General features: G+C 41.3%; 2 protein-coding genes across 2 annotated transcripts; both read left to right on the plus strand.

Moving 5' to 3' along the window:
- The first annotated feature begins 377 nt into the window (after window positions 1–377).
- On the plus strand, window positions 378–2393 carry LOC104396288 (toll-like receptor 1). Its single transcript, XM_010006119.1, has 2 exons — window positions 378–1648; window positions 1703–2393. The coding sequence occupies exons 1-2, from the start codon at window positions 378–380 to the stop codon at window positions 2391–2393; spliced, it is 1962 nt and encodes a 653-aa protein (XP_010004421.1).
- Window positions 2394–10074: 7681 nt separating this feature from the next.
- On the plus strand, window positions 10075–12561 carry LOC104396289 (toll-like receptor 1). Its single transcript, XM_010006120.1, has one exon. The coding sequence runs from the start codon at window positions 10075–10077 to the stop codon at window positions 12544–12546; it is 2472 nt and encodes an 823-aa protein (XP_010004422.1). The 3' UTR covers window positions 12547–12561.
- The last annotated feature ends 3746 nt before the right edge of the window (window positions 12562–16307 follow it).

Below are 16307 nucleotides of genomic sequence, written 5' to 3' on the forward strand. Positions count from 1 at the left end.
ATTTGTAAGAAACAGCCTCATTATGTATTAAATACAGCATATTTGCCCAATAGAAATTTTGGTGATGTTTAATTCTTTTTAAGAATTCTTAATTAAGAATTCTTAATTATTCTTAATTAAGACATTCTTAATTAAGAGACATTCTTAATTAAGAATGTCTCTCTTGAACAATAATCAGTCCCTTCGTTGCTTTCTGAGTCAAAGGGAGAGATGAGAAATTTGAACCTTAACAATTCAATCTCTGTGATTGTATAGACACTTAATGATATAATATGGGTTTTTTTGTTTTGTTTGTTTGTTTGTTTTGCTACAGGATTGAAACAAAGATGGACAGATAAGAGAAGTATTGAGCCATCTGCAGGGAACCAGAAACCAATATGACAAAAAATAAGAGATCTCTTAGAAACTTTTTTATCTACAAGTGTCTGTTTGCATTAACTGTTTGGAACAATGTCAGTCTGACTGTGGAAAATGAACTCTTTACATCTGTTTCTAATGATTTTCCAGAAGATGGTTCTGACAAAAAAATTAAGACCCTGCCACTCCTGTATGCAAATACTCATCAGCCCAAAGCTAATTTTGACTGGGTTGTGATACAAAATACTACAGAAAGCCTGTCATTGTCAGAAATCACAAATGATAATGTAGAACAATTAGTAGCTTTGTTATCTAATTTCAGACAAGGCTCCAGGTTGCAAAATCTGACACTGACAAATATGTTAGTGGACTGGAAGTATCTTATTGACATTTTTCAGACTGTATGGCAGTCATCCATTCAATACTTAAATATTAACAATGTAACACAATTATCTGACGTTAAAAGTTATCGCTTCGATTATGCAGGTACCTCTTTGAAATCACTGACATTGAAGAAGATTTTAATCACAGATCTGTACTTCACACAAGATGACCTGTACAGAATATTTGCAGACATGAATATTGCAGCCTTGACAATAGCTGAATCAGAGATGATACATATGCTGTGCCCTTCATCTGAAAGTCCTTTTAGATACTTGAATTTTTTAAAGAATGATTTAACAGATCTTCTTTTTCAAAAATGTGACAAGTTAACTCAACTGGAAACGTTAATCTTACAGAAGAATAAATTTGAGACCCTTTCCAAGGTGAGCTCCATGACCAGCCATATGAGATCACTGCAATATCTGGACATGAGCAGCAACCTGCTGAGCCACAACGGAGCTGATATGCAATGCCAATGGGCTGAGTCTCTGGCAGAGCTGGACCTGTCCTCAAATCTGTTGTCAGATTCCGTGTTTGAGTGCTTGCCAGTCAACATCCAAAAACTGGACCTACGACAAAATCAGATCACCAGTGTCCCCAGGGGGATGGCTGAGCTGAAGTCCTTGAAAGAGCTGAACCTGGCGTCCAACAGGCTGGCCGCCCTGCCGGTGTGCAGCGGCTTTACGTCCCTGGAGTTCCTGAACGTAGAGATGAATTTGATCCTCACCCCACCTGCTGGCTTCTTCCAGAGCTGCCCGCGGGTCAGGGAGCTCCAAGCCGGGCACAACCCGTTCAAGTGCTCCTGTGAGCTGCAGGACTTCATCCGCATGGAGCGGCAGTCCGGGGGGAAGCTGTTTGGCTGGCCGGCAGCCTACGTGTGCGAGTACCCACAGGAGCTGCGGGGAAGGTTTGGCTGGCCGGCACCCTACGTGTGCGAGTACCCGCAGGAGCTGCGGGGAAGGCAGCTGAAGGACTTCCACCTGAGCGAGCTGGCCTGCAGCACAACGCTCCTGCTGGTGACAGCTCTGGGGCTGACGCTGGTGCTGGTGGCCGCCGTGGCCTTTCTGTGCATCTCGCTGGACGTGCCGTGGTACGTGCGCATGACCTGGCGCTGGACGCAGACGAAGCGGAGAGCGCGGCACAACCGGCCCGCCGAGCAGGCGGCCGCGCTGCAGTTCCACGCCTTCATCTCCTACAGCGAGCGCGACTCGTTGTGGGTGAAGAACGAGCTGATGCCCAACCTGGAGAAAGGGGAGGGCTGCGTGCAGCTGTGCCAGCACGAGAGGAACTTTGTCCCCGGCAGGAGCATCGTGGAGAACATCATTAACTGCATTGAGAAGAGCTACAAGTCGATCTTTGTCTTGTCTCCCAACTTTGTGCAGAGCGAGTGGTGTCACTATGAGCTGTACTTTGCCCATCACAAGTTATTTAGCGAGAATTCCAACAGCTTGATCCTCATTCTGCTGGAGCCCATCCCTCCGTACGTTATCCCTGCCAGGTACCACAAGCTGAAGGCTCTCATGGCAAAGCGAACCTACCTGGAGTGGCCCAAGGAGAGAAGCAAGCGGCCCCTTTTCTGGGCTAATCTGAGGGCAGCTGTTAGCATTAACTTGCCAATGTGTGATGGAAGAAGGTGTGAGGAAACAGATTAAGAATGTCTCTCATGGAGTTTCTTCTGGTTTTGCTTGGTGAAGCAATAAACAACTATTTCCATTGGTTGTCAATGTATGTCACGTTTTGTTACAGAGCCATGTTTCTACCTAGTTTTCTGTATGCAAAATTCAAAAAAGAGAGGAAAGATAAACTACTTCACCTTTAGGGGCTTATAATTTTGCAGTGCTGTGAGGGGGAAGCAGTGGATTGACAATTGGAATTCTAATTCCTATCCCCTGGCAGAGTCCTTGTACCATTTTGATCCTGAGTGGTACTCTGACTAAAGGGACTGAGTGGGTGTCTTTCTGCAGTGACATCTGGAACAAGTCTGTCACCCTTCATCATCATTGGCTACATCTTGAGAAACCCTTGACTTCTCTGCTTTATGCTTCTCCCCCTCACCCCCCTTTTTTTCTTCTCACCCATAGGTCTTATTTTTGCTTATTATTATTAAAAAAAATAATAAATCTGTCCTTTTCAGCCAAAACAGTATATTTTGCAGCATAGCTATGAGTTCTGATAAGGGAGGCAATAACCAGTCAGAGGCTGAAAAATTTTGCCCATCTTGGGACAAAAGGTAAGAACCTGTATTCATGGATTAAGAAAGAAAAGCTATATTTACAATATTTTGTCTCCTTTATGGAAATACAGCTGTACCTCTACCTGTGCTTGTGCTATTTTGCCTTCAAAAAAACATGTCTGGGCTCTGACATTCACAAGTGCTAAAGAGGATCACAGCATATTTGATCTTTCCCCTCAGAAGGGGAGGTGTTTGCCATCTGAAATACCAGACTTAGATGACCAGCAAGCAGGAAGTTTTCCTTTCAAAAATATGTTTTGACCTGAAGATGAGAGAAGAAGGGATGTCAAGATGAAATCCTCATTTAGTATGGAATGATTTACATTTTATCTCATTCTTGTATTTCATTATTGTTAACAAAATATATTAATTTTTTTTCTTGAGGTCTAAGCAGGCTGAGGCCTCTTGATTTGAAGTCTTGAAGTCTGAGCCACTGTTTAATGATTTGTAGGGAATAGGTGAAATTTAACACCTTTAGCTTTCTCATCCCACTTAGCCTCAAAATTAATATAGCACAAGTATTACCAAATTGCAGGCATTTCCTTCAGAACTGCAGAAATAAATGTTTTCTGTGCTTCTTCCTTCCTCTCCAACTAATGCTTCAGTGACTTATTCATTTAGCCGTTTGAAAACTGAAGATGAACAGACTTGGTTTGCCTGTCCCTTTCACAAAACCAGGGACAGACAGATTGTTACACGGTGGCTTGTGTGAAAATTTTCTTCAAATTCCCCAGAGTTTTAGGTTAGCAGCCCTTGCAACTTTCGTAATGTGTGTGAAGCTTTAAGAACTCGTATGTCTTCTGTTGGCTGGAGGAAAGAGAAACCCTCTGAAATTCAGAGCGTGCACCAGGAATCCTTCCTGTTACTGAGGTGGGAGTCCATGGCTGCTGCCAGAAGTGAATCATTTCTTACAGGAGAGGAAGTTTTTAGCAGGGGGTTGCTTGGAAAGAACTTGGAAACTATATGACCTTTGGCAATGTAACTAATGTGACCATAAGCAGAAATACATAATTACAGGTTTCTGATGTAAGTCCAAAATCCTTTTGTGAATTATATTGTAAAGGGAGGCTTGTAATGAGCATGGGTATAAATTAAAACTTGTACTTTGGAACTAGAAGCCCACATACTATTAGATTTTTGTCCATGCTATGTGCCAGGCAATTGACTAAACAGGTACACATACAGTGAGTTACTGGATCTAGTTTCTCATATTTCACAGGAGAGAATGAGTTTCTCAAGGGATGCATATCAGAATATTTCAAACAATTATTTTAGCCTCTGCCATACTGTGAACACTTTCTATGAAAGCACTTTTGTCCAGGAAGAATTTTTTCCCATGCATGGAGCCATGTCTTAGTCTGAACACCCTGTGTCAGCCACTTTACCTGCACACTTTGGAAAGTAGCTGCCCTTTTCTGTGCACATGGTGATGTGAGTCAGCAATTAGTCCTGCACTGAATGCTATATGCACTCCATGTGTCGGGAAAAGGGAGTGTGTAAATATATTCTGATGTCAGATACCATATCAGAACAGATTCCTGGCATTTGACTAGTCATCTTAGTGACTAGCAGAAATGCTGTTTTTACATAGATAATAATATCAACATACCAAACTGATAACATAGGGGTTAAACACCCTCCAAGACAGAAAATGTGCAGAAAGAAGTGAAAGTGCAAATGTTTTTAGGTATATTTAACTAGTGTGTAGGATAAAGGAAACTGAATCGCAAAATAATGGGAGTCCTGACACAATGTGAGTTGCCCCGCTGATGAGCTTGCTCTTATTTTTTTAGACTTAGAAGTGTTACAAAGCATCAGCACTGAAGCTCAGTTGCAGAGGGTTACAGCAGGGAAAAGAACAGGACTCCACGTTAGGTGAGGCAGTCTGCTGAGGGGACGGTTCAAAATTCCTGTGAAACCTGTGTTTTACTCAGGGATTTAGTTTGGCTGTTTTTTTCTTTCAGAAACACTTACCAAGATTGACTATAATTTTTATTTGTAGTCGTTGTTCAGGAAGGACTATTGCTAAACCAATAAATGCGGAAGTTCTGTGTTCTGCGAGGTGTTTCTGTCTTACCAGTTGGATCTCCACAGCTTTGATCCTTGTGTCTGTTTATGCTGAAGCAAAATAAACTTGGGCATAAATCCAGACAACCTCTGCTCACTTTGACTTGGAGTGGCATTTAGCAGTCATTTTGCCTGCTTGACACAGAGAGTTATGTTGTGACAATGAGAGTTACAGTTGAAGATAAGGTCTTCAAGATGACCAAACACAAGGCTTTGCACCCCTTAATAATTGCATTCACTTTTCATGAGTGCTTGGATGAGTCCATCTGCTCTGGCTACGTTTTAACTCCGTGTTTCACATAGAAGTTCTGCTCTGCAGTTCTAGTTGGAGAGATTCTTCACGCTGTGGACATAGTGCTGGTCCTGAACAGCTTCTGATGCCCAGCCAGGTGTAGCTGCAGTTCCTCTCTGAGTAGGTAAGGCAGAAGTGTGAAATGTACCTTGAGGAAAGGGGGTTTATGAAATTATATGCTCTTTGATGGTATCAGCTCCAAAAAACCCCAGCATTATAAACTTCAGAAGAGGAACAAGGTATCTGTGTGAGTGTACACATGTTGAGTGTGGAAGGGATGGCATTTAGCACGTATATTCAGGAGGCATAAACAGAAATACACTGCTTTTTAGTTTTTGCCTATCATGCAAAACAGTTAGCAAACCAAAACCAGTCCCAAACAAAGTTTTGCTGAGCTGGTTGGTAAAAATAACATTATTCAATGTTTCTAATTATTTATCAGAGGTAGTCAGGTGTATCAGTTTTATCATAACTAGTTGCAAATAATTTTTTCTTTTTTAATGGAAAACTGTATATTTAAGTGTATTTTAAAGTCTCATTCAGAAGGGTAGTAAGTAAATTAAATATACTACAATTAAAGTTGTAGATGTCCTCCCTCTGGAAGCATTCAAGGCCAGGCTGGAGCAGGCTTTAAGCAAATCAGTCTAGTGTGAGGTGTCCCTGCCAATGCAGGGAGGTTTCAGCTAGGTGATCTTTAAGGTCCCTTGCAACACAAACCATTCTGTGATTATGTGATAAAGGTGACACTTTTGCTTTTTACAGCTGTATACACACTGGAGTCAGTTCTGACAAAAGCTGATGTATTTCATTATATCCATGCAGCAAAGATTTTTCATGGATTATGTTGGAAGTAAAGCTGCTGCTGATCGGTGTAATTTAGTTCTTGATTTGATTGTGATATTATTGTTCTGTCAACAAATGCTGTAGTCCTTTAAGTTTCATGGATTAATGCTCAGCATTGTGAACTTTGTCCTTATCTTGAAGAAAAGACAGGATCAGCTGACAACCAGACTCTTGCTGCTTACTGTGAAACATTAATGAACCTCAGTCTTGTCGTGGATCACAGATGTCTCAGAGTTTTCTGTAACGTGTTACTCATATTTGCTGCACCAAGGAAAGAAGAGTGGTTTCAGTTCAGTTTCAATTCAGACTTACTTATGAATCTCAAAATGAAGCCCAGAGATTTTCTTTCAGCAAAGTAAAGGGTTAAATTCTTCTTTACAAAAGTGAAAAGGCGATTGCAAAATAAAAGTTTCAAAGGGATCTCATGGAAGCCTGAAATACAGCTGGCACTGCTGTCTAGAATAAATTTTCATACTTCTCAGCTTCTTTAGCTGAATCCCTTCTTGCCTTCCACTCTCCTCCAAGGCACTGTTTTATGTCATGGAGTAAACTCTAGTCTGAGTCCGGAGTGGGCCCAGGTGCCCCCTCTTCCCCTAGCTTGCTCATACTTGAAGAATTTTTGCATACTTCATTAATTTAATATTAAAATTAATTAAGATTAAATAAATCTTCATTCCTGTATTCATCTCTTTCTTCCATGCTAATTATTGTTACTGAAGCATGTTGTATTAGTTGGGAAGCTTATGGGAGCCAGCTGTTGGTTTTGCTTATTTACATCTGCCTTTGCAATGCACTCGCTCTCTGCTCTGTTGACTTGCTTGCTAGGCCCTTGAACCTGTTCAAGACATTAGTTGAACAGCTGCTTTATTTGATTCATCCGTTCCCAGACTGGCCTATATTGCTGTGTTCTTGACAGCTTTCATGTCATTACAGCTACTGTATCTAGTTAATTTTTTTTTTTTTTTTTAAGGAAGCTACATAGAATCATAGAATGGTTTGGGTTGGAAGGGACCTTAAAGATCATCTGGTTCCAACCCCCCTGCATGGGCAGGGACACCTCCCACTAGATCAGGTTGCTCTAAGCCCCATCCAACCTGCCCTTGAACACTTCCAGGGATGGGACTTCCACATCTTCCCTGGCCAACCTGTGCCAGTGCCTCACCACCCTCACACTGAAGAATTTCTTCTTAATGTCTAACATAAATCTTCCCTCTTCCAATTTTGATCCATTACCCCTTGTCCTCTGCCTCCAAGCCCTTGTAAAAAGTCTCTCCCCAACTTTCCTGTAGGCCCCCTGGATGCACTGAAATATCACCATGAGGTCTCTCTTGAGCTACAATGTTGGGTATCCCTGATAGCCTTCCAAGGCATCTCTAGTGTAAAGGTGACTGACTTGTAAGGTCTTGAACTGGGCTAGTTTGCCCATCCAAAAGTACAGCAGCTTCAATAGTTTTTGCTATCTGTCAGTGTGCTGCATTAATTAGTCTGCTTTCTGAGGAGGATAACTTAGTAGGGTACAGCTCTGCCAGAGACTTTGCTATGAAGAGATGTTAGTGGTGAGGGTTCTGCTTCCTCTTTTCTGTGTGTGTGCAAAAAAGAGGAGATGCAGTTGATGAATTTCTAGAACATCTGTGTAACCGACAGAAGCAGACATGACATTTGAAATGCAGAATTATTTAAATTATCTTGCCTTGGTGAATATTCTGTACCATGGATAGTTTTATTTCTTCCTAAACAGCACAGTTATGTGAATTTTACAGAAGGAAATGTATTTCAAATTTAGTTTTGCTCTTAATACCAACGGGAAATTAAACTGATTCTTAAAATTATCTATCCTATATAATTCAACCCTGCTCTTTCTACTTCCTGAGGTAGTGACTATTAAGGAATTAGCATCTCGTATGAGCTTCCCCAGCTTGAAGTTTACATATGTTTGAAATTCTGTTTGGAGTTAGCTGACTGTGCAGAGATCTTTTGCTGTTTCTTCAATCAGAAATGAATTCTGCGCACAAAAGGTGGGTTATATCTGCTTGATTATTTATATTCTTTTATTTTTATTATATGTATTTTGGACTCCATCAAACCTCAGGTGTTGGTGTTTCTTCACTGATGGAAGATACTCTTGCATTTTGAAATTTCAGTGAAAATGTTCGTCAGTATTTTGAATTTCAACAAAGAAGAAAGGAAAAAAATGTTGGGTACAGTAATTTCCATTCTCAGCCAAGTCTGAGAGGGTTAACTGTTGGTCCTTAATATTGCTTTGCTAGACATGCCTGCTTCATTGTTTGACTGTGATCTAAGTGCTATTCAGCGTAGATCATCCCTTCTTGCAGTGCATAGCATAGCATGAACAGTAAGTTAAAACTCATCTGACAATGGAACATGGACCATTGTTTTTTATTTTCTTCAGAAAATTTCTTGCTTTGTGCCTGGCTCCACCTTTGCCTGAGGGAAGTGCCTCTAGATAGTTCCACTATCTTTACTGATTTATTCATTTATTTGTTTTGGTGAAGTTAGTTACACATATTTTGGCTTATTTGAAAGGAAACTTGACTAAGCTTGGGAGGAGACTTGGAAAGGAAGGGATGAGTTTTGATATCAGTCAATCAAATTTTTGGGGACTAACACGTTATAACCTAAAACTGAAAAAATAGTGCTTTTGGTTTTTATTTTAAAAAAGGTCACACGGGCAGAATTTTAAAACTTTATGTTTATTTTTCAAACACAATCAGCAGGGGAAAAAGATTGGGGCTGTTAGTCTCCTGAAACAGTTGGTGAGTTGCTTATACTTAATTTTTCTCTGTGTTGTGTTAAATGCTTGATGACGAGCGAGTAGTGCTTTTTGATGGCAGAACTGATGCCTCTCCAAATCCACCTAGGTATTGATAGACATGACTATATATTAATTCAACTGGACCATTTTCCATATCCACAAAATCTTTCTGTTCTTGGGATTTTTGGTCCTTAGATCTAACTAGATTAATTGTCCTCCACGCTTTCTAGAGAGGTTCTTTGTCAACTGTGTGATAATTTGAAAAACACAGGAAATTTCCAAGGAGATCCTTGGAAAGGATATTTTGGAAGTATCAAGTGTTTTCTTTCAGATTTTGGGTACCACTGCTTATGCTGAGATTTTCCTGTTAGTGTGCTTTTGGACAGACTGGCATCACAATATAATTCCTTCTCAAGCATCTTGGCTTACTGGAAAAATGGACCCCAATGTCTCTGTGCTATAGCAAAGACAAAGCTGATCAGCTTCTCTGACCGGCCGATCCCGAGGGAGCGCAAGGTGGTGTCCCGGCTCTATGGAGCATAAAGCTCCACTCTTTGGAGTGGAGGAATATCCTTTGGCTCTTCTGAGTGAAGAGGCATCTTCTGTACTGGTTCCTGTGAGGAGTCCTTGGGGCTTTTCTATTCTGTCCCCAGATATGTGTGGACATGGGGTGTCAGGAAATAACAGATGGGAGGCTTCTTGTGTTCTCCTTTACTCCTAAATGCACCAATGTCTGTACCAGTTTTGTATTTTTCAAGACTGTTGAGAAAGTTGTATTTTTTAACATCTCTGTATTTTTTTTGCCAATTAGTGCTTGTATTCCTCCCATTATGAAGGAATTAATTTCTACTTAACTGAGAAAATTGATAATCAGAATGGAAGAATGGGGGCAAGGAGGATTGATAATAATTTAGAACAAGAGTATGTAAAAATAATATTTTTATTACATAAATCTTGTATTTATTTTTATTTTAGCAATAAAAAGCAAATTCAACAGTTCAACAATTTTGACAAATCCCATGTGTTTTCTTTTCATAGGACTGGACTCATCGCTGAGACATATTGAACAGGAAACAAAGAAATGCTTCTGTGTTTCTGAAAAAAACAATATAAGACATAAGCATAATGAGACCTCTTACAAATATCTATGTCTTTGGTTGTGTCTTTACATTCATGCTATGCAATAATATCCAGCCAACTGTGGAAAATGAATTTATTGCAAATTATTCAAGCAGTTTGCTAACTAATGTTCCCAAAACCATCCCAGTCCATACACATGTATTAGATTTATCACATAATAGGATCACCGGACTTAGTGTTTCAGAATTTATTTATCTTTCTGACCTTCAAGTATTAAATCTTTCTCATAATCTAATTACAGAGTTTGACTTTAATGTCTTAATTTTTAACGAAGATTTAGAATACTTAGATTTATCTCATAATAACATTTTGAAAGTTTACTGTCAGACTCTTGTATATCTTAGACATTTAGATCTTTCTTTCAATAAGTTTAGCATGCTGCCCATCTGTCAGGAATTTGGGAACATGTTCCATTTGAAGTACCTAGGATTAAGTGCCACAGTGGTACAAAAGTCAGACTTCAGGTATATCATACATTTGCAGCTGTGCACTGTCCTCCTAACCTTAGAAGACTTTTCTCTCTATGAGCCTCAGAGTCTGACAACCTTGAACACAAGGAGCCTTCACATTGTTTTTGCAGCAAACCAAAACTTCAGTTTTGCCCTCTTGTATGATGGAATGAGCACTGCGGAAGACTTAAAAATAGTTAACTTGAGATATAACTCGAGCTACAAAGATTTCCCTTCTCCTCCTTTAACGCTTCTGAAGAAAATCAAGACAACAGCCCTGATGCTTGACACTGTAGACTTACAATGGGCTATTATTTTGCAAATTTTTCTACTTATTTGGTATTCACCTGTGGAGCACTTGACTGTGAAAAATTTGACTTTTTGGGGGCCACTGGGAGTGATGAATGAATATGAATTTCTACCCTTTTTTGGCTCTTTGGAGCAATTACTCTCTTTGGACAACTCCATGACAGCGCTGACGCTGGAACACGTTCGTAATAAGGTTTATTATTTCAACCAGGAGATTCTATACAGACAGTTCTCAGAGATGAATATTGCCAGTTTGACAATATATGATGCATATATGCCTCACATGCTTTGCCCCAATAGAACAAGCTCATTTCAGCATTTAAACTTTTCTCACAATGTCCTGACAGATGAATTGTTCCAGAATTGTGGCACACTGACAAATCTGAAATTACTTATTTTGCAGAGGAATAAATTTGAGACCCTTTCCAAGGTGAGCTCCATGACCAGCCATATGAGATCACTGCAATATCTGGACATGAGCAGCAACCTGCTGAGCCACGACGGAGCTGATATGCAATGCCAATGGACTGAGTCTCTGGCAGAGCTGGACCTGTCCTCAAATCTGTTGTCAGATTCCGTGTTTGAGTGCTTGCCAGTCAACATCCAAAAACTGGACCTACGACAAAATCAGATCACCAGTGTCCCCAGGGGGATGGCTGAGCTGAAGTCCTTGAAAGAGCTGAACCTGGCGTCCAACAGGCTGGCCGACCTGCCGGTGTGCAGCGGCTTTACGTCCCTGGAGTTCCTGAACGTAGAGATGAATTTGATCCTCACCCCACCTGCTGGCTTCTTCCAGAGCTGCCCGCGGGTCAGGGAGCTCCAAGCCGGGCACAACCCGTTCAAGTGCTCCTGTGAGCTGCAGGACTTCATCCGCATGGAGCGGCAGTCCGGGGGGAAGCTGTTTGGCTGGCCGGCAGCCTACGTGTGCGAGTACCCGCAGGAGCTGCGGGGAAGGCAGCTGAAGGACTTCCACCTGAGCGAGCTGGCCTGCAGCACAACGCTCCTGCTGGTGACAGCTCTGGGGCTGACGCTGGTGCTGGTGGCCGCCGTGGCCTTTCTGTGCATCTCGCTGGACGTGCCGTGGTACGTGCGCATGACCTGGCGCTGGACGCAGACGAAGCGGAGAGCGCGGCACAACCGGCCCGCCGAGCAGGCGGCCGCGCTGCAGTTCCACGCCTTCATCTCCTACAGCGAGCGCGACTCGTTGTGGGTGAAGAACGAGCTGATGCCCAACCTGGAGAAAGGGGAGGGCTGCGTGCAGCTGTGCCAGCACGAGAGGAACTTTGTCCCCGGCAGGAGCATCGTGGAGAACATCATTAACTGCATTGAGAAGAGCTACAAGTCGATCTTTGTCTTGTCTCCCAACTTTGTGCAGAGCGAGTGGTGTCACTATGAGCTGTACTTTGCCCATCACAAGTTATTTAGCGAGAATTCCAACAGCTTGATCCTCATTCTGCTGGAGCCCATCCCTCCGTACGTTATCCCTGCCAGGTACCACAAGCTGAAGGCTCTCATGGCAAAGCGAACCTACCTGGAGTGGCCCAAGGAGAGAAGCAAGCGGCCCCTTTTCTGGGCTAATCTGAGGGCAGCTGTTAGCATTAACTTGCCAATATCCTTTGAAGCAAATGACGAGCAGAGTGATGTTACTTCTACTAGTAGTGTAGGTCAGTATGTGAATGACTTGAGTGTCTTGCATTAAATTGTGTTAATGAAGTTTGTATTGTTTCTTACACTATTCCTTGTTTATAGCAAAATGTAAGTGTGATACATACAGATATTGCTTGTTCTAGCCATGAAAGAGTCTGAAGTCTTTTGTGTTTGCCCATTATCAACAAAGGGAAGGAGAGAGAAATTTCCATTGTGATTAGACAGATTTTTGAAGACTTGGGTTGCCTTTAATTTGGACTTTTCCGTGGGTTATGGAAGGTTCAACGTCATCAGGACTGACAAGGCATGCATTTGGTCCTTGTTGTGACATGGATGTTTTGTTAAGGTGGAAGGGATCTGCTTCTTGGGTTTAATTAAAGAATATGAAATAATTAATTAATATGAAGAAGAAGAAAACTCTGTTTATTTCCTTTCCTGGTCACTAAGGGTACAGTATCCCTACATATTCAGACCACATTGGGGTTTGTTATGAGTTTGTCTTCCCCTCTTGGGAGTCTTTCTTTTCATCACAGACACTTTTCTGGGTATAATCTGAAAGTTGGAGCTGTTAACCCTTTTTAAATATTCTTCTTCCTTTGCTGTAGTAAACATTTCCACCTGCCTTGATTGACCTACCAAATAATGGTTTTATAGAATTCACTTTTCCTTACCTTCAGAATAATAGTTAATATCTGAACTTATGAAATTTTTAATAGTATTATCACTGCTTGTTGCTATGATCATAACAAGCTATATTAGGTTGCTTGTTTTTTCTGTTTTCTAAAATGCAGTTACATATTTCAATATATGTTTCTTATTATGAGCTCTTTCAACTGTAAGAGGGCAAAGAAAAAATCAGATGCCTCAATCTACTACCATCTCATTACAAAAATTTTTCTCAGTTGTGCTACTGTAATTCTTCTGTTGAATTAGAAAATTGTATTTTATTGCTATCTCTCTGCAGTAGCTAATAAGTAACCTACATTATAATGTAGTTTTATAGGTATTTAGAATATGTTTTACATGATAATAACGGGAAGACCCCCATATTTATCGAAAATTAGCAATGCTGCAAATGAACTGTGGGAAACAGAACTTGCACAACCGATGAGAAAGAGTGATGTTACCAGAACTGTCACTGAATTAGGTCTTTTATTATGTATTTAAACTCAGAAGCTTGATGTTTGTAGGCAAATCCCCTTTCATCTCCAGATTTTCACTGAATTCTGTTACCTTGCTGTTTTATTAGCAGGTGCTGAAGGTCAATGTGCAGGTGAAAAAGGAGTAATTTTCCTTGAGAAATAACTTGTCTGCTAAAATCAAACTAATTAAAGGTTGATAGAGGGCTTCTAATAATTTACTGTGCTTGGATTTAATTTGGCAATCTAATGAAATTCTCAGTTTTTATCTTTTACTGAATTTCACGGGTGCTGAGGAGTTGTGTAGTTGTACTCCCTGCTGAATGGCAATGTGGGGCCTCAGCCGGCAGCCGGGAATGGCGTGGGAGGTGATGGGCCAGGCAGGGGATGTGATCCTGGCCACTTGCCCAGGCAGCTGACCCAGTGCCTGCCAGGCCTGTGTGGTGGCAGCCAGATGAAGCAGTGGACTGGCAGATATGGGACAGCTTCCTGGTGGCCAGAGGTGCTGAGACACTGCTGTGCACGCACCTGCCAGCTCAGGTTAACTGATGCTAGATGCCTCCTCTACATGCTGGCCTTTGGAAAGAAGAGCTAAAAATCTCTATTAAGTCTTAATTTTATGTGAAAGGAAGTTGGCTACTGACTTGATAGTGCATAACTGAGGTCTCCCTCTTTCCAAAGCCAGGACCAAGCTTTTCTTACAAAGGACTGATAAACTCTGTTTCCACAGAAGTAGTGATGTTAAATCTGGGGCTGAAGCCTGAATGCACCACTGGAGATGTGGCATTTCCTTCCTAACAGGTTTTTCCCAACTGTACAGCACCTCTCTGGATGCAGGTTTTTCACTACCTTTGGAACATCACTGCCTGCTCTTAGGCAGTTGCCTGGCTAAGCTTTAGTGGGTTCTTTATTTCAGCCAGAGTTACATCTGTCTATAATTTAAGACTCATGCTATACAGCTCTTAAGTACTTCAGGAACTGTTCAGTGGCAGAGGCCAGTGCACATTAAGCTGGCTGGGAGTTTTGTAGCCTTTATCTCTCCAGGGCTTCTGTGCTTTACAGTGGAGAACACTACCAGAAAACCCGTGCCTCTCCTTCCTAAACACTTCTCTCCCTCCCAAGCATTACAGTCTAAGGACATGATTACCATTCAAACTTAGTGGTAACGTTTTAATGGGCACAAGTTCTGTCCTGTTTACCAGACAAGAAAAAGGAAGTAAAATTTCTCAAGTCAGGCTTTCCGGTTGCTGTAAATGTGACACATCAGCAAGCTGGGTTTTTTGTCCTAAATGAAGTTCAGAGTTTGGGCTGTGGAAGAGTCCCTCACCTTTTAGACTGTTCTGAAACCTAATTTGTAGGTAGGTGTGAAAAAAATATTTTGGTTTCTGCAGTCTGCCAAGTATATTAACTTTCTATATTAACCCTGTAGCTCCTAAAAAATCTTTCAGGCACAAGTATTTTAGTTATTTACGTACAGTTAAGTACTCTATGGCTGCTCAAAAGTAGAATTCTGAGTTCCTTTTTTCATTTATTTATTAAAAGTTAGCATTTAACAGTGTTTCTCATAACTTCTCTGTTGGAACTTCCATTTCCTTCTTCCCTAAGACTGTTTCTCTTCAGAGGGGACATAAAATATTGATTATGTTTTGGTTTTTATGAGGCAATGCTCTATTGAAGATTCTTTTTTAAAAAATTATTTTATAGAGGTTTTTCCTGAGGAAAAGTTTTCAGGACTTAAGGACACGACTATCTCATTGAACTCCTGAAGTACTGTCATGCTTATGTCCATATTATAAAAATGACACCAGGTGCTGCTCTCATTGAACTCACAGGCCTGGAAGCACACAAGAAAGCAACATTTTCTATCAACTTTGTTGCTTTTTTGGCCAGAGTTTTAATCAGAGAGGATAAGTTCAATGTGTTTTTATGGCTAAAAATTGAAGTAAAGACACATAGTTCAGTCTTGAATCCTTGAATAGATTTCTGTGCTTGACAGGATCTGACTCAGTGATAAAATGTAAGATAGGGGGAATATCCTCATTTCTTTACTGTGAGAAAATAAATATTTTCTTACTTTACAATCTTGTAAATGTAACCATTTTCTCAGACCAAGGATGACACCCAGTGGCCGATTAAATTATTGGTGACTCCTAAAAATGAGCGCTCATGCTATAGAAATGATGCATCTTACTCTTGGGAAAATGGAAATTAACAATTACATTGGCCCAGTGAATGTCGGAGCCTCTTACAGGGGTGTATGGGTGAGAGAAGACAGGTCAGGATAAGCTCTTCCTCCTGGCAGCTCCTGACCTGGGCCAGGGGCTGTGGCTTGAACCCTTACTCCATTGGTCCCTCCTGCCAAGTGGCTGTGGAGCACAGATACTGACTGGGTTGCTAACAAATGAACCTTAGACATCAACAGCATGATGTGAGCACTGACTCTTGCTTTGCAATGACTGGTCCTTATGTGCAGGCAGGAGGGCAAGATATACACACTGGTGATTTTCTCACATTTTGTTTGCTGTTGGCAGGGTTTTATTTTTATGCCTCATTTCTGCTGTACCTACTTTCTGTACTTCTGCCCATCACCATGAGATAGTGTAGGTGCTCGGTGGGCTGATCTGCTGGGTCCCAGGCAGCAGGACACCAACATCCCAGTGCAATTACCTCAGCA

Source organism: Chaetura pelagica, unplaced genomic scaffold, assembly GCF_000747805.2.
Source record: "Chaetura pelagica isolate M959 unplaced genomic scaffold, ChaPel_1.0 scaffold189, whole genome shotgun sequence".
In the NCBI taxonomy this organism is placed as follows: domain Eukaryota; kingdom Metazoa; phylum Chordata; class Aves; order Apodiformes; family Apodidae; genus Chaetura; species Chaetura pelagica.

What these genes read in the sequence shown, in the direction of transcription:
- LOC104396288 (XM_010006119.1), top strand. Translation starts at nt 378, where the DNA reads ATGACAAAAAATAAGAGATCTCTTAGAAACTTTTTTATCTACAAGTGT. An exon ending in CCACAGGAGCTGCGGGGAAG is followed by an intron (nt 1,649 to 1,702) that starts GTTTGGCTGGCC and finishes GCTGCGGGGAAG; the next exon opens with GCAGCTGAAGGACTTCCACC.
- LOC104396289 (XM_010006120.1), top strand. Translation starts at nt 10,075, where the DNA reads ATGAGACCTCTTACAAATATCTATGTCTTTGGTTGTGTCTTTACATTC.